The following is a 19,560-nucleotide window of genomic DNA, read 5'->3' as shown; positions in this document are numbered from 1 at the left end:
AGTTCAGAAAATAAGGCAAAACACAGCTTTTCAGTAAATATTCTTTTCACTGCTGATAGTCAGTGATAAAAGTAGAAAATCTAATAATAAGAACAACTATCGCCTATTTTTGTCAAGTTTGTTGAGGCTCGATAAAGTTAAAAAGGAACCACAACAGTCTTCTAAAAATGTCTAAATATGCTATTATGTACTCCAGCTTCCTCCCACCATCCAATGACATGCACTGATAGGTTAATTGGTCAACCTAAAATTGCCCATAGGTGTGAGTGTGAATGATTGGTTGTTTGTGTCTATATAGGTGCTTCTATGAAACTGGTCCCTAGAAGCAGGACAGAGGGGCTAAAAAAATCAAACAAGATGTGGACTAATGTTATGAAGCAAGTTTGGAAGCACTTTGGGTCTATATTAAAAATAAAAATAAAATATTTTTCAGATATAAAATATTTCTATTTGATGCACACATACAAAATCTGCATGTAACATGGTAATAAGGACATGAAAATTAGACGCAAGTATTTTTCTGAATATCTTTTTATTCACTGACAAGTTAATTTTAGGAATTGAAGTAAATATGCAATGCAGAGTGTTTCACAAGAATGACCGCTGTTGCAAAATCACTCGCGATTTATTTGTGTTTAAATTGGCAGGTTCCGCATGTAACGCCAGTGGACGCGATGGATTTCACACAAAACCTGGAATGAGACTGAGACTCAAGAAAAACCCACATGTCTGGACGAGAAAAAAACACTAGGATCATCAAATTTAAAACAGTGTCTTTATTTATAGCGTATATTGGACCATTTCAAGCCATGTTTTCTAGATCAAATGCACTGACACCTAGGTAGCTTTCCCTGTCCCAGTTTTGGTCCTATTTTTGGTCCCAATATTTTATTAAAAATTCATTAATTTTGAGATGGCTCAGAGCAAGAGTATAATTTTTTTGCATTTATCTGAGGTCATCATTAGGTACATCCTGGGGGCAAGATGTCTAAATTTCTCTTTTATTATTAGGTCTAAAAAGCTAGAAAAGTACCAGATACCAAAATAAACCCAGTTTCATGGAAAGACCCATATGTCAGCCCTGTGATGCACTGGCAACTCATCCAGGGTGTACCCCACCTTCACCCAAAGGTAGCTGGGATAGGCTCCAGCACCCCGCGACCCTAGTGAGGATAAAGCGGGTTCAGAAGATGAATGAATGAATGAATGTTATTATGTACACAATAACAAACTCCTCAAAGCTATTAGAAATAAGTTTGAAATATTATTGCTAAAGTTCTTGTAAACTTTCTGATATAAGGTGTGAATCAGGTGTAATTATGCTCAGACATTTATAACGATGAATTCTGAAAACAAAACAAAATGTTGCTGCTCCTGTTCAGTCAGTGTTTTCTAGTCTGAACCACATCTCTAGTTATTGTTCTTCCTTTCTCTCCTTATTTTACATCATATTATTTATCTATATGTTGTCTCTATGAAGCCTTTTTTCATCAACCCATCCTCTCTTTGCCCCATTATGTTTGTGCCGTCCCTGAGTACACATCTACCAACGGAGATGACAACCTGTCATTATTATATTTTCCAACTGCAATAGATTTGTGGACTGCATTTTTGGTGAGCCATGCTGGAGCTTCTACAACAACTCCTGCATATTCAGTGTGCATTTCCCCCAAAAGCTTTTCAATAACTTCACTCAAAAAGCTAAGAGTCCTTTGCAGGTGGAGCTTTGGCCTCACTCCGTCCTTTTCAGCCTCAACCTCTCCACACATCACATCCCTGATGTCATGAATGCAGAGACTGACAAAGTAAGCAGCCAGTTTTGGGAAATAACTAGTTACATTTAACAACACAGAAAACCTAAATGATATGTTAGTTACTAAAAAAATGTCATTAAAAATAGTACTTCATACACATTATTAATTTTCTACATCATCTCATGCTGTGTTTTCAGGTTGTGGAATATCTACCCCATGATGCAGATTTTGGTTTATGACCCCACCCCCCAAAGGGGAGGCAAGGGGTATTGTTTTTGGTTCAGTTTGTTTGTTAACACTCTAGCAGCAAAACTATTGTTTGAATTCATACCAAATTTGGTTTGTAGATGGCCAGCTACACAGAACAGATGTCATTACATTTTGGGAAAAATAAGTAAAAGTTTCAATTTTTAATGAATTTTTGAAATCTTTTTTTTTGTCTCCCATTTAGTTATAATGGGTGAAATTTCACATGTCTGTAGCAGCAAAACTGTTGGTTGAATTCATACCAAATTTGGTTTATAGATTGCCAGTGACCCAGAACAGATGCAATTACATTTTGGGAAAAGTTGGTCAAAGTTCAAATTTTTTATGAATTTTTTAGATTTTTTTTTTCTCCCATTTACTTATCATGGACACTGTGTCAAATGTCTATAAAAACATCAATTTTGTTTCAATTTACTTAAAACTTGGCACATATATAGAGGCAATTGATATGTTGACATCAGCGCATGCATAAACATGATGACATCAGCTGGATCGATGCCAAAATAAGCTACAATGCATGCGAGGGGCGGGGTTTATTGCGCCTGGAACCACTTGTCAAAAGGCGTTTTCAGACATGTAGGAGAGTTAAGTACATGACTGACAGCTGTAATTAACAATCACTGATAAGAATCCATCATACATGATCTGGATGTGATTCTGAATGTGGACGCTTGGAAAAGTAGCTTCACTTTTAACAGCACGAAACAACATCGTGTTCATCTATCATTGCATTTAGTCTTTTGATTTGGACTGAGAGGAGAGAGCTGCCGAAGATATAGATTTTAGAGTTCTTTTTTTTTTGTTTCCTGCAGCTTTAAATCACAGTTACTAATGAATCTGTCAGTCCATCTGAATATATTCTTTCATACATTCAGAATACTTTCAGAATGACTTTGTTCGACTTTCATATTTTCTGAAATCCCAAAGGGGCTCAGCTGTACAGTGTAAATATCACTCAACAACAGTATAAATTCTGCTGAAATGATAAATATGTATATTTTATGAACCTGCCATCTCTACTGACCAGTTTATAACTATGGTTAAAAAAGTAATGAAGTGTAGTAGTTATTATTTACAATATTTACCATATGTTAGTTTATATCAAGCTTCACAAAATTGTAATTGGATGGATGGATGGATGGACGGACAGATGGACGGATGGATGGACAGACGGACAGACGGTATCTAAACGACTTACCTCTGTATTATTAGAATATGTATAAGGTTATCTAACATTTTACGTAACAGAGGAGGATGTCAATCATAATGTGATCTGTCATGCCTGCACTGTGTTGAGAAATGCACTAAACAACAACATTAAAACACTTATAGTTGATATTATATTGTATACATATATATATTTTGTCTGTATGGCCATATTTCCAAAGGCTTTAGACCAGTATCACGGACCAATTATATTAATTGCCTTTGCTTTGGTGACATTTTTTCCCAGATTTTAGCAGTGAACCTGGTGAGAGTGATTTCATTATTAAATAGGAATGATGGCCAAAAATAAGACTTATTCAAATGTGGTCATGCCAATAAAGCAAATTCAGATCTAAAATTTTAAAAGAGAAGGAGGGAGAGACGGGTGAAGAAAGAGACAGAACGAGGCAGGGAGAGAGAGAGAGAGAGAGAGAGAGAGAATGGGAGAGCAAGAGAGCGAGGTGGGAGCTGGGGATGATTTCTCTAGGGATGAAAGATGCGGGTGTGTGTGCATGTGTGTGCGTTGAGGGTGCGGGGGTGGGGGGGGTTGAGAAGAAGGGGGTGGGGGGGGAGTAGCAGAGCGCGAGGGGAGAATGAGCGAGAGAGCGAGCGAGCCAGGCAGGGGGATGAGAGAGGAGGAGGAGGTGTAGGAGGAGGAGGAGGGGTGGGGGTGGGGGTGGGGGTGAAAGCGAGGCGAGGCAGAGCTGATTGAGATTCGGGCCTCCAGAGCTGCAGGCTCGCTGCTGCTGCTGCTGCTGGGAGCTCAGGGAGAACACGCTCAGTTATTGGAATTCTTTTTTTTTTTTCTAATGAATTAATTCTTCTCATCCAATTTAGGTGAAGATGAAAAGAGAGCAGCGCTGCAAGCATCAAATTTAGCTTTTTGTTGACCGGGCCCGGACTGCTCTGTTCTGCTCTGTTCTGTTCTGTTCGGTTAATATTGGACACTCGTAATAATATATTATGTGATTTTTTTGCGCTTCTTTTTGGGAAGCTTTGTTTACAAAAACCCAACAACAGCAACATAAAAAGACATTTCCTGTGTGCGTTGTTGGGGATGTTTCATACTCATTTACTAATATAAAAACACAATGTACCCCCCCCCCACACACACCACCACCACCACCACCACCAGACACACCAGACCAACCCCCATCCACATTACAACTACTACAGGAATTAAAATCATCTCCTCTCCAAATGCACTGAAAAAGTGGCTTGACGTCATCAGCTGAATATGCAGGCAGTCATGCACAGTATGTATGAACAAAATAATAATAATAATAATAATAATAATTGTTTCTAGAGTCTTATTTTGTATCTGAGAAACAAAAACAATCTTGTGAAGCATGGTTTATGCTTTAACATTATTTAAAAACAATAGATCTAAGTCTGTCCTAATAACGAATTCCAGCTAATACAGAGCTAGATTTAACTTGTAACAAAATAAAAACAGCATTTTACATAATATCCAAGCAGAGGAACAAGATTGTTTCCCTCAATTTAAGTGTGAGACCACTTGCACAACTTCTCAGTTTAAGAATAATAAGTCAGTCTTAAATAACTGTGTTTATGTTGCTTGTAAACACAACTATTCCAGTATGAAGAAATCGAACCAATTCATTTACCTCACTGGCAGATTTTTAATACAATACAATCCAAATATTTGGTTTCTTTCTAATAGGGCTGTTTTTGCAGTGTGCACAGACATGGAGCAGAAGTAAACACCTGCCAAATCAAAACTGATTTGTTGTTGTTGTTGACTTTCTAATGCTAAATGAGGGTGCTGCGCTACATTTACAAAGAAATCTTTGATGTATGTAACAAGTTCCTGCTGAATTTATATCAACATGTGACACATTATATGTTCGCTGAGTGTGTTATGTTTGGTGTAACACCGATACTGACTTTTTAATAACAATAATGATTCCGTGTTTTGCTGTTGAGTACAGACAAACGAGAAACGTCTGATGGATTTGTCTATCTGCATGATTAAAAAACAATAATACATTAAAGATAGCTCTATTTCTACCAGGGATCACTACTTTGATTTTGTTTTGATTTTGATCCCAATGGGTACATCAGGTACTCTCTGTTGAAACTCAGTATTAAAACACAAAATAATTTGGTCACAATGTGGATCTACTCTTTGCATCCGCATTTTAAACCCATACTGTGAAGCACTTATGGTACTATATCTTCAGCTGAAGGAGTCTCCTCATTTGCAGCCTTGGTCATTTTTTTTCTGCTTCTCAAATGCTTTATTCACAGACACTTGTTTTGGTTTTGTGAGCACGATGCTACTTCTAAACATGCTTCCGATCAAGTTGCATTATTTAGATTTACATCAAGCTCAGGAAGATAGAGACATGTGAAGTCATTTGTGGGCCAGATCAAGCGAAAGTGAACAGCAGGGTCAAAAATTTAAGTTTCACCTACCATTTCTCAAATAGGCTGATTTTTAGTGTAAGAACTCTATTTTATGAAACTGTTTACAACATTTCAGTATCACTTGTAGAGGAAAAGATAGAACTGATTATGTTATGTTATACTTCTGACATATATGTAAATGCACTATTAACTTTAACAATAATATTTTTCTTACTTGTATAAGTCATATTTTAAGTCTATGAATCTGTGGGAACTAATCATTCAACAGTACAAGAATAAAGAAAGGTTATGCATAATCAAATTATTTGTCAAATATGCTCTGCTATTAGCTGTATATATCACTTCAGTTGTAATATGTATGTTAAATAAAAGTTTATTAGCGTATTTGCAGGGGTTTAGTTCTAGCAAAGTCTTTTATTATGACTACTGAATAAAGTGACAAACTGCTGTCATGTTTTTATTATTTAAACATTTCTATCCAATATTGATCACAATTGTAGTTAAACATCATAGCTAAAGAAAGCCCTATGTTTCATTTAGGATCAATTTCATATAAGGATAGCATGTTTTGTACATTTGCATAAAGTAAAAAAAAAAAAAAAAAAAAAAAGAGATGTTCATTTTGAGTCCCTGTGTCATGCAGCAGTAATTAAAGTATTTTTACCCCAAAATTTTATTTCTATAAATTGTAACATGTCATGTTGAAGTATTTAATGAGACCCGTTCATACGTGTATTAAACATGGAGGTAAGTTATTTAGTTTTCAACACAGAGTTTATTGAACATGAAATGTGTCCCTGTGTCATCACTTGATCCGGCCCTTGTCCAGTTTGGAGAACTGTAAATTATGCTGTACCATTCTATTGTACTGTTGTCTCTGAATACATATTTTGCCAAAATGTGAGAGTGAAGACATCTGTAAGATCTATCAGCACATGAAAAAAATCTAGAAGAACTATGACAAGACCCACAAAAGAAAGTTATAGAATTAGACCAGAATTTACCAGTGTATTGCAGATATTTCAGTTTAAGTATAAAAAACCTGAGTTAACTTACACAGTAATACAGAGTAAATCTAGAGATGAGTGTACAAGAGGCAGTGATATCTTTAAACAAATTAATCTGTTAATGCTCATCTTAGTTATAATTGTAAATAAATTCATGAGACAGGTCATTTCACAAAAAAAGGACTGAATCCAGTTTAGTCTGGTGTCTCAAAATAACCCTACTCGATAAGCAAAATGAGGATAAGAATGAACACTGAAAATCTGAACAGACAAAAATCTGCAATTGCAGTGAAACAGTCACCTTCGCATCAGGCTGCACTCCCTTTTTTCAGAAATATTCTAACAATTATATTCAGCTAATAGGAAGAAGATTCTACTATTGAGAGAAATGACTCTTCATACCAGTAATTCTTGAAATATGTTTACTTCTATTGGTAACTTGTGAAATAATATCAAATTACTGGCATTTTTAGTCAATTCCTTTTTTAAAAATAAGATTTTACCTCTCAATATTAGACCAAATTACATGCTGGATTGAAGATTTTTTTCTTGCTGTAATGTTTTTTTAATTCACTTTTTAGTCTCAGAGCCCTTGGCAGGTCACCAAAAAGTTAATTTCAGACTCTGTACACTATACACACACTTGCGCGCGCACACACACACACACACACACACACACACCCACACACACACACACACACACACACACACAAAAGTGAGTGCGTACTGTCAAGCCCTGAAAACAAGAGGGCGTATAGCTGTTTAATGTCAGAACAATCCGGTCCGGTGCTGTAGCTCAGGGTTCATGGTACAGGGAACATGGAATCCCTTTAGCTCGGCTGCTCTGTGCTGACAGGGTATCTGCCCTCAGATTCATTTAGACAGTCAGCAGAAGAACACTAAGAGTCAGCTAGCCATCTGGATCAGACTGTGGTGAAGCAGATATTCACTCCGCCACAGAGGGATTCTCTCCCCGAAGACAAAAGAAGATGAGCTCAGCTTTACTTCTTTCAGAAGACCTCGGTGTCAGGTCTGGATTATCTCACCTGCGCAATTTGTATTTCCTCTGCCTTTCCTGCTTTTTTCCTGTGTCACTTATACTGCAAACTAAACCATACTCTTCAAACACCTTATCCATGTCCCCCGGCATTGCCTTTGGAGTACCTAAGGGCTTAACAATATGACTGTATCTTTAACACGAGAAATGCCACTGAATGTTGGGTTCAGTAAAAGGTTAAAAAGCCACTTAGTGAAGAGGGCAAATATAAAAATGTTAGACATTTTCCTGCAAATTTCCTAACATCCAAACACTGTTTAGTGCATAAATTTGTGTTGGAAATATATGCAAAGTGCCGTTTTGAGCTTACTTTAATGCTGGAATTCTACATAAAAGTCAGTGTGGATCCTTTTTTATGTAATGTCATCTTAAGATTTAATATTCTACATGATATTCCACATTTGAATTAATTTCAATGCTTTTGCAGATGAACCCTTTAATGCATGACGTCCACATTTGTGGACACAGTTTAAGCTCACTTTCCGAAGGGTTAAAAAGGCAATATTCTCTAAACCACATGGGGGCAGTCTCTATAGACCCTAAGCAATGCAATGAAAAAACGTATCATCTTAGTTTTAGAATTTTGACTGCACAGTGATGGCATAAAGTTAACTCCTAAGATCCAGCAATGGGTTTTCTGTCCATGTTCGTGGACAAGAGTTTTACAGCTTTATACAAAAAAATACAAACAAACAAACAAAAAAAACCTCTCCACCGCAAAGGACATTCCATGAAAAATGCATCTGAAAAAAGTGTTTTATCATGATGTTTCCAATATAGGCAATTATTTAATTAAAAAAAGCCAACACTTGTACATTCTTGGGGCTCAGGAGGTTGAATATCTTCTTAATAAAACCATATTTTTAAAAAACATTTCAAAACGCATTTCACATATTTTTAGCCTAATTTTAAGTAATAAAATCCATCTAAAAAAATCTAGATTTTTTTTTCATAATTCATGCATGAAAGGGTTAAAGGTTAACTGGTGTTACTCCATAAAACGAGGCAGCATTTACACAAACAAATTAAATTAAAAAATGATTTCATATTTCAGAAAGTAGGATGTTAAACAACATTCTGTATTTGACAGTAAGGCCACCAGGAGATACAGGGACAAAAGGAAAAGAGAGAAAAGAGAATCAAAGGGTGAAAATGGATTTGATCTTTAACCAGTTAAACACGTCGCCTGGTCCATTATCATACCTTGTGATCAATTATTCATGATGGGACAGCTCTGGGGTCAGGAGTTACCTTTGTAAACATTGGTTTCCCGTGTTGGGTGACCATGGTGCACTGATCACAGTCCAGGGTAATACAGGAGTTGTGGAAGGACTCCTTGGAGTGTTTGAGGATGTAGTGGAGCTCGGTGACCCCTCCCTCAAACACTGTGCTGAAATAGCGGGGGATCAACGTCCGTCCAATTGCTGCAAGGAGACACAAAAGAACCAAAAATTATATCATCTAGAGAGAGGATGGTGTAATAATCTAAAATACAGGCAAACATAATATTAAATACTACTACTAGTCACTACTGGACACTGTCATGACACTAGATCAGTGGTGTCAAACTCATTTTAATTCAGGGGCCACATACAGCCCAATATAATGAGAATGATAAACTTTATTTCAAACATAAGTAGCAATAAAATATAACAGTGAACAAAAGGCCAAAACAAATCACAAATTTAAACCAAACACTCCAAAATATTGAAGGCAATAAGTTAACCTAAAAAAGGAGAAAATGTTACACGTTGTACAACTATTTTATTGTGGTTCTTTAATGACACTTTAATACAATGTGATCTCAAGTGGGCTGGACAAGTAAAATAATGGCATAATAGCTTATAATGACAACTCCAAATTTGTGTCTTTGTTTTAGTGAAAAAAATCTAATTAAATTATAAAAATGTACTTTTTCAAACTATCCTTTCACAAAAAATGTAAATAATCTAAACAAAAAACTTGACTTATCATTCATACACATGAATTACAGATCAGATTTACAAAGGCACAAAACGTTTAGTAACAGGCATTATACTGTTAAGTTTTAGAGTTTGGATATGGAGTTTGGAACTAAAATGAGTTTGACACTCTGGACTGTTGATATCCTCAGAGTAATTTTTGCACTTTTGCAAATTCATCCCACAGGCTGGATTGGAACCTTTGGCGGACCGGTTTTTGGCCCAAAGGCCATATGTTTGACACCCCTGCACTAGATCATTTAGAACTAAATCCACTGAATATTAGCTGGGCATTACTTGACACATGATGATACTTTTGCTGATAAGACAGGAGTTGTAGTAATACAAGACTCCTTGAAGTTTAGATTAGATAAAATCAGATTAGATTTGACATGAGTAAAACAGTTTCACTGGAACTGCGACGTACAATTATGAACAAGTACCAGATGCAGAGTATTAAGTGACTTAAGTAAAACGCTCATTTGCAAAACCTGTACACAGGAGGCTTGTTTTAAAAGTTAAAACAAGAAGCATCAGAGAATGGCACATCCCCCAGGCCCCCACAAAATCTAAAAGTGGTACTTGTTACTGATGTTAGCTTAGTTCCATTGACTTTGCCCATTGACGGCAGAGGAGTCAAGTAGCTCCTGGAGTAGATTACTGGGGAAATACTAAATGGTTTCCTAGCTCTAGTCTGGAAACACAACAATGACAAATGGCATGACAGACAACATGGATGGTCAACAGGCAAAAATAATGAAAGGTTTTCAGCTATCTTCAGAAAACAACATGATTATGGACATTTACATGGTGATTGCTGTATCCCCAACAGGAGTATTAGTCTGAGAATACTGTTGCTCAACATTGGACAGGAACAGATTAACATTTGCAAAATGTATTGCCAAGTATTGGCGGAAGATCAATTACAGTGGATGAACATGTAAATTATCAGAGGTGTAGTGAATCTCTAACCTAAAATTAACCACACGCCAAATATGCAATCAAATATATATTAATAAACAGAAAACGCTTCTCTAGAGACAAGCTGACTGTGCAACATGACCAAAAGAGGTCATGTGATGTGCAGTTGGAAGATAATACTATAGTCTCTGAATTATAAAGTCCTCTTGTGGAGGAGCAACCAATAACAACTTACCAACTGCTACCAAAATATGAAAAAGCATTTCCTTGGATTCAAAAATTACATATCTTCCCAAGTACAGAAGATATACCAAATGAAGTCAATTACTTTTTTGTGTGACAGGTGTTGGTACATAGGTGCCAAAACACTTATTCAAACATAGACTTGATTTAATAAGGACTTAAATACTCTATACAAAACAAACAATATTTCAAGATTTATATGTTTATAAATAAATATTTATAGATTTATATAATGAAAACAGCGGTGTTGCAGCTCCAAGGGGACATGGAACTCTTGGATTTGATTTTGGTTTGAGAATCATTAAATTGTCCTGGGTTCGATTACAACCTGAGACCTTTCTGTGTGGAGTTTGCATGTTCTCCCTGTGTTTGTGTGGGTTCTCTCTGGGTACTCCGGCTTTCTCCCACCATCCAAAGCCATGCACTGATACATTAATTGGTCAACCTAAAAATTGCCCATAGGTGTCAATGTGAGAAAGTTTTAATAGCTGTATCTAGTATGGCAGTGCAGAAAATAAGGCAAAACACAAAACACAGCTTTTCAGTAAATGTACTTTTCACTGCTAATAGTCACTTATAAAAGTAGAAAATCTAATAATAAGAACTATCGCCTATTTTTGTCAAGTTTGTCGAGGTTCGATAAAATTCAAAAGAAACCAGAATCCACAATAGTCTTCTAAAAATGTCTAAATATGCTATTATATACTCCAGCTTCCTCCCACTATCCAAAGACAAGCAGTAATAGGTTAACTGGTCAACCTAAAAACTGCCCATAGGTGTGAATGTGAGAGTAATCGGTTGTTCGTCTCTATGTCAGCCCTGTGATGAACTGCCGACTTGTCCAAGGTGTACCCCGCCTACGCCCATAGGTAGCTGGGGTAGGCTCCAGTACCCCCCATGACCTTAGTGATGATAAAGCAGGTTCAGAAGATGAATGAATGAACGAGTCATTAAATCTCTTGAATGTATTCATGTTCATTCACATTCTCCACTTATCTACCATCATTAACAGTGTACGGGCAGTGTATTGGCACTCAACAATGAGAGCATAACAACAATCCCACACAATATTTTAGCTGTCCCTTGTTTTAATAAGAGAATTCTGAATGAAAGCACAACTAAATATAGGCTTATTGAGCAGCAGCTTTTCTGCTGATCGTGGTCAATTTATAAATCAAGATTCTCAATGCAACAGGCACATTACAGATTTACAGAAACTATTGGATTGTCCTGCAGCTTATCGACTCAGTAGAACAGCCCTAAGCAAAGAAGAAATACCAAAATCTTCTGTTCTTAGATTACATCAGATTTTTACTCCACACCAGTGTCAAATAAATTTGCCAGCACAGACAACTATATTTAACGGTTTCCAAAAAAACTCTGAAGATTAAAGAGTCTCTTGAAACAACTGACAATATCATGAATTTGGGCCTCTCCATCCACTCCGTCCAGGATATGACACTTCATACACTGACTTTTGAATATTCTTCAAATGAGTGAGAGTGCACAGAAAAGAGGTGAAAACTATTCTCACATATTTTCAGAGTAATATGATTCCATGACTGAGTTTAGCATTAAACTGAATTATTAAGACGGACAAGTTCTGCAGTGCAAACTTTCTGGAGAAGCCTAAAGAGACGATGAACAGGCTGCATGATGAAAACGGGAGGAGGAGTCAGGGAGGGAGAAAGTGTCTTCAGTGTTTTATAGCCCCGAGGCTTCGTCTGGTTTCTATCTCCTCTGTGTTAGCTGGCTTCAAGGAGAAGAATGGATGATACAGGGAGAGAGGCTTACATTTCCCATTACATTATGGATGCACTGTGATGGCATGCAAGATACAGATTCCTTCATACTCACTACATTTTATATTATCCTCTCTTCCTGATATTTTTTTAGCTCCTAATTAAGGATTCTGAAAAATGTACAGTTCGTGGTGTTTATTGGAGTTAGTTAGCTTAATAATAAGAATAATACATTTCACATAAATGTCCTCATCCAGATTTTTTATAACCAGCTACGAAGAAAAAAATATACTCCATCTCACCGAGACTTCGGCTTCACAGCTTACTGGCTCCTTTGTCTTGAAGCTTCTCTACCTGTGCAACATCAGTGAAAAGCCCACTTCAGCTTTCTCACTAAGAACTTGAAATCCCGCTACACTGCTTGTATCCACCAGACTAGAAAGCAGAAAGTCTGGCTCTTTCTATATTAATGGGCCTTCTATTATTATTGAATGCCAGTTGAGATGCCTTAAATAAACAGCTTTGCCATTAAAGTCCACAAAAGACACTAATAAATATGTGCTCTGACTTTGTCACACCTCAGCCAAGAAAACAACAAATACATGACGAAATCTGAAAAATAAGCAGTATTTTCAGCTCTGGAAGACAAAGGGCATGTGAGCTGATGTTGCTGAAAACATGCACAATGCTGGGAAAGGTACAGCGAATACTACTATGACCTGAAAAACATGTTACTTTTATATTTTAGATATTTACATGGTGTGAATTAACCCTGTAAAGCCTGAACCATTCAATCAGTGACAGAAAATTCCAGTTCTGTGATTCTGGAGCCTTTATTGGTCCTTCTGAACAACCAAAAAAATGTTTTTAAATATCAGTTTCTATGTATGAATATAAATTTTGTATCATATTTGATACATCGGGTCTCAATGCTCAAATATTATTATTTTTGAACAAACAAAAACGTAATATAACACAAACATGTCTAACAAATTGGCAATTCCTTTTCAAATTTGTCAAAGTTCTGCCTCCTTCCTCATTAATGATAATCTTGTAGTGTCACTGGAAAGGCCTCTGGTGAACGAATTCCTCCCCCCTGGTGGATTATCTGTGTATTGCATGCATTTAATTGTACACATCAGGTTTTTCAAGAAAAAAAAAAAAAAATCACACTGATCATGTAGAGGGCTTCAAATCTCATGTATGATGAATGATACATTTGGCGTTATAGGGTTAAATGGGCTGTAATAGAATTGGACTACAGTGGATTATCACACTGTTTGATGTCTCCAAGATAAAAATAAAAAAAAACAAACAAACATGTCAGCTACCTACTAATGCAGATCCAATACTTTCAAGGCTACTTTTCACAATAAAACATCAACTATATGGTCTTCATCCCTCAAAGCATTACTATGAGAGAACTCAATACACCAGGTTACACTGCAAGTCATATCACATTCAGTCACATGTATATTAAAGGGGCCATATTTTGCTAAACCCACTTTTACTAGTCTTTAGTACAATTATTTGTGTATTTGGATCCTAATTGTTCATAAAGTTTGAATTTGAACCATCCACGTGCTGCAAAGCTATCTTTATATTCATTCAGGCAAAAATCGAGTGGATTTCTACAACCCGTTTTAATTCCTACTTAATTTGTTACATTTTATAACTAATTACGTCACGACATTTGCACATATAAGGTCAAGACTTCCAACGAACATTTCTTTGAGTACAACATTATTGTTTATCTGCAGCAGTGGTTGTAGGAAAAACTGAAAATATGTCCAAACTTCAAGCCGATTACCTAAAATGTTCAGTTGTTGGTTGTATTAACGAACACAAGTGGCTGAACGGGACAGAGCAGCACAACCAACAACCTGAAGGGGGCGGGGTCACATGCATTTAAAGGGCCAGCGCTCAAAACAACCTTTCTTGTGTCATTACTCAGAAATAGGGTTGAAGATGGACCTGTGGAGTTTATTAATGAAGAATTCATTGAAGCATTTACAGTTTATGTAGACCACAGGGAAATGTTTCAAAATGCATAATTCCAATAAAAAAAGCAAAGTATCACTCCTTTGGGTTAAATCATTTCAGTTTAGATAAAAAAGTCGCATTTAACATTGATGCCGTAAATGGGATATGACTCAATACATAGGTGTACAAAAGAAATGAAAACGCTACAGTGAATAAATTACAGATCAGTTTGAATTCACAAATCATTGGAAATCTTCTTTATAATGTAAGTACACAGAGAAAATATAGAACGAGGTCTATTCATTTCTATATTCATTTTATACTTGATTGCAGAAATGTTATATGCAGCATGTTTTAATCAGAGGTAAGTAATAATATCTCAAGGAAGCCAACTGATACAAGTGCTACTAACATATGTCCTGCTGGGAAACTAATCTGTGAATTTCCTTTATGCAACCTTGTAGAGACTGAAAAAAATGTCATATTTAATAAAAGTAAATACTCTGACATGACTTTTCAACACACATCTGCAGCATCTGGCACTTTTATTTCAGTGATTATAAAAAGAAAATGCAACCTAATAATGAAAAAAATTAGATGTTATTATAAGAGGTATTTACTTGCAATATAGACCCTTTCCCTCAGACACAGCTTAATATGTAGATGAGGGATTCTGCACAGCGCCAACAGAGAACAGCTGCACCAAACAGCTTTCACTTGGGACAAAAATTGCAGCCTCTTTAGGTAACTGCAGATCTCAATATTGCAGTGTGTGTTACTTGTTGAGCAGCTGTGCAGACCCAATCTGCAGAGAGACCCATACCTACTCCAACATCACATCCTAGCAACATGATTCTTCTTAAAGAGCCTTTTCTAGCCTTTACTTTCCACGCTATAGGGTTCGTGCTGAACACAGATGCTTATTTTGAAACTAGTGCACACATACACAAATGAAACCCTCACTGCAAATACAACTGAACATCTACTTCCACCGGAGCTTGACTTGCTCAAGGGCACCTCAAGTAGTAGTTACTGGAGGGGAAATTACTACTCATTCACGGACACGGACTGGGAAGTGAACCGGCAGCTATTCAGCAGGTCATTATTATTTAAGGGTCACTCTATAATTTCTCATGGGACTATAAGAGACCTTGGCACAAGCTAATATGTGCATATGTGCAGTGAAGTTTACTGAAGTGAGAATGAAGTGAAAGCACATGTTACTGATACAGTGAGTGGTCAATTTCAGTAAAACACTTCATTGATGTATAATTAGATTCATGTATAATCACCTGCCTTCAAGCTTCACACCTATTTATTTACACACAGCACACAAACGCATATCTAAAAGATGTCCGATATATTCCTGCAGGCAGTTTCACTTTAAAACACCTCAAATCGCTTTGCCCACAGTCCCCACTCAGGTTTTTCATGTCAGGACAAAACAAGATGATATATATCATGCTACTGTAAAAAATCTATTATTTCATACCATGAACTATTGTCTGTTTCTTTATAAAAAAAAAAAAAAAAAAAAAAAAAAAAACCTTCCTTGTTTTCAACACAGCAAGCAAGAAATCTGCATTAAGGCATAGAACGAGGCACAGAATGGGGTAATTCTGAACCCTTCACCTTCACATTTTATAAATTTTCTATCTTGTTGCATATTTAACTGGAATTTTGCACCCGTTTAGGTAAGAGGAGAAAAATTACAATATATTCTGTACTTTATAACTCAAGAAATACGGATGAACAAGATCTGCTGTTGTGTCTTTTTTCAGTTGCGTTGATATATGGATGTCCATTTTGGCTCAAGAACATCCCAAAGACACACAGTCTCATTCCAGATGACATTAGAGTTGAATTTTCAGAAAATGTACAATATTATGCATCATTATCTGCATATTAAATAACTTCTATTACAGAGTGAAATTTTGATCATATCGTAGAACGCTGGAACATCACCTCAAGGGTCATGATTTTACTACCGTCCTGCTTACTTATTTAATATAATGGAGGTTTTCTTTAACTGACATCACAGCTTATAGTGCAAGGCTGCCTCTCTTTCTCTGATAGCCTCAAAATTAGATCACACATAGCCACAAATTAAATCTGTTTCAAAAAACACTGGCAATGTTTACACCAATTCCTTCTATAAAACTGAATTAAACATGCATTAGTCAAAATTATCAAATAAAAAATAAAACAGAAGAAAATGCCACATTAAAGTTAAACAGAATATCAGAGAAACGACTATTGATTTTTTTTTTTTTTTATTATTATTGCTATTAAAGGCTGTTTAATGGATACTTTCTTAAAAAAAGCAGAATAAAACACTGGGGATACACACTTTTTATCTTTGTTTGCTTTTCAGTGCTGTTGGTTCAACTGGGAATCAACTCTCTAATCCTGACAAGTGTTAGTGACCTGGTCTACCCACTGAGCTATGCGGGACTGTTAAATAACAGCAAAAACAAAACAATCATAAATCCTGACTTTAGGATTATAAAGGCGAGCATGTTGGGATTTCCTTTAGCCTCTCGTTCCTCGCCTAGTGGAACAAGTCTCTCTGTTCCTCTGCATTTTCCCGCCCGTCAAATCTCCATCATTAGAACACTGCTGGAAAAAAACGGGACAGCCACATTATCCAGCAGCACATGGCCTCTGATTTCAACCAGAAATAATCCATCTTAGAGTCAACACTCTGCTGGCTAGAATTATGCTCTTTCTCCCCTTCCCCCAGGGTGGGTGGGTGGTCAGGAAGAGGTGTGTGTATGGAGTGGAAGAAGAGGATGAGGGGTGTGCGAGTGGGGTGGGGTGGGGGTGAATGAGGCCTGGAAATAAAACTTCATTTAGAAGTGAAATGTCCCCAAAGACGGTGGCTCAAGAGGCTCTTGAGGTCAAACTGAGATGATTTCAGAGAGAGAGAAACATGGATGATGTTGGGTGAGGGTGTGTGTGTTGGGAGTGTTTGTGGGGTGGGGGTTTGGGGGGTGAGGGTGTACCCGTGACTGGCATGTTTTTCAAATTCGATAAAGTCAGGCATGACTAAATAACACATAAAATGTTTGGCATCGTGAGCAGTGGCTGAGGGAAGGGGAGGTTGGGGGGGGGGGGGGGGGGGTGGGGGGTGAGCTGCAGGGTCCGCTCGGCGTGGATGGCTGTGTAAATGATGCTCTCTCGCTCTATCTCACTTTCTTTCTCTCTCTCTATCACTCACACTACACTCTCTCTCTCTCTCCCTCTCTCTGTATCTCGCTCCCTCCCTCACTGGGTCTACACCACGGTTGAAAAACAAAGTACGTCTAGGAGTGGAGCTGACTGCTAATGCGGAGGAGCTCTGAGGAGATGAGGGGGTTGGAAGGAGGAGGAGGAGGAGGAGGAGGAAGAGGAGGAAGTGTGTTGGGGGGAGGTAGAGGGATTGGGACAGAAAAAATGAGTGAGATGAAAGAGAGAGAAACAGAGAGAAAGAAGAAACTAGGAGGGAAGATGAAAAATAAGGGCTTGTCAATGAGGGAAAGATACACTGAAGGGTAATAGGACAGAGAGAGGGATGGTGGAGGTGATGGGGGTAGTGGTGGAGGTGCTGGTGGGGGTGCTCAGGTGGTAACACAGACCAGGTCAAGAGTTTTGGTTGCATCTTCTCGACCAAAACTGTCCAAATAAAACCCAGTGTGCATAGCCCCGGTTTGACAGAGTGATAGATAAGCATGTAATGGTAGCCATGCTAGCAAGTCCTGGATCATTTCAGGTGCAGTGTTCTTATGTTTCTCCTCAGACAGTCTCAAGGATGAGGTTCTCATATTTTCTAGGCTCCTCTACTCTTATGTTTTAAGCAAACAGCGCAGGCTTTAAAGGATTAGCTTGTGTTTTTTTTTTTAAGTGGGGTTGAATGAGGTAGTCAGTGTATTAGAGTAAGCTCTAAGGCTGTGTATTGGCAATAATCTGGTGATACAGGGGCTCCTCTTCAGTATACGCAACATATATGTAACATATCTTTTTTTTTTTTCAATCTAAATAAGCATAAAACATTTAGTCAAGATACATTTCAATACTGTTATTCAGTGGCCAGTGATTTAACACAAAAAGAGTCACAATCTGCCTCTAATCTTATAAAATATTAAATTAAAATTGAAACAATATTTTTGAGAATCAATACAGCATCACTAAACACACATTGTTGCGTGATACTCAGGTGTATGGATATGTTCTTACACCCCTGTAAGCACACCTCCAGTTTAGTAAAGCTATAGCACCAATGGTAAAATGCATTTTAGCCACCTAAAGAAATCCGCATCAGTTTAATAATATGCTATATTTAACCCATACAGACCCAAATATACACCAGTGACCATCTACTGATCTAAAATGTTTAATAACCTTAAAGCCAGTAATTCTATCAATACATGTAAATAATTGGTGTAAAATGCAGTTTGTCATCTTTTCATGGTCATCAGATATGACTCATTTGGGCGTTCAGAGGCTCCGTAGTTACCATAGAAACACCATCATCTTCTACAGCACTGATTCACCATTTAAACCCATGGAGTTGGATAAACGACAGAAATGGAAATGCTTGGATTATGTTCAGTTAATGATAGATTTTACTGAAAATGTCACTTTTTTCTCCAATTTTCTCTGTTTTTGATATGATAACCCTCATTTGTAATCTCAGCATGATGATAAAAGTACATGATCCATAAAATAAATATAGGAAAATACCTGATTTTCACTGAAAAAAATGCAAAATGGAGAGGATAATATTATGATAAATGGCAATAAATCACTTAAAAAAGGTTAAAAAGAAAGAAAAGTTTATTTGGGAATTGACACAAAAGTAGCACTGGGACTTCATGGGTTGGGATATTTGATTGTTTTAACTTGCTGTTGGACTGCCCTGTCTGATGAGAACAGAACTGAATATCACTGTCTTCGCAGCCACCGCACTCCTTTAACAAGAACAGAAATTTCACCCGGCAGAATGCACAGATTAAGGCAGCAGTAGACCTGCAACTCCCATGTTTTACA

At 37.1% G+C, this 19,560-nt stretch overlaps 1 protein-coding gene across 7 annotated transcripts in view; it reads right to left on the bottom strand.

Moving 5' to 3' along the window:
* The window catches only part of ldb2a (LIM domain binding 2a), a 127,108-nt gene that overhangs the window by 37,260 nt on the left and 70,288 nt on the right, over positions 1-19,560 (bottom strand). For all 7 annotated transcript variants that reach the window (XM_030145011.1, XM_030145012.1, XM_030145013.1 and 4 more), the window contains exon 3: positions 8,934-9,106. In XM_030145011.1, coding sequence (XP_030000871.1) covers positions 8,934-9,106 — 173 coding nt within the window. The remainder of the gene's footprint in view (positions 1-8,933; positions 9,107-19,560) is intronic.

This window comes from Sphaeramia orbicularis, chromosome 10 (genome assembly GCF_902148855.1).
Source record: "Sphaeramia orbicularis chromosome 10, fSphaOr1.1, whole genome shotgun sequence".
Classification (NCBI taxonomy): domain Eukaryota; kingdom Metazoa; phylum Chordata; class Actinopteri; order Kurtiformes; family Apogonidae; genus Sphaeramia; species Sphaeramia orbicularis.
The sequence above is the reverse complement of the archived record's forward strand: the minus strand, read 5'-3'. Positions and strand labels throughout refer to the sequence as shown.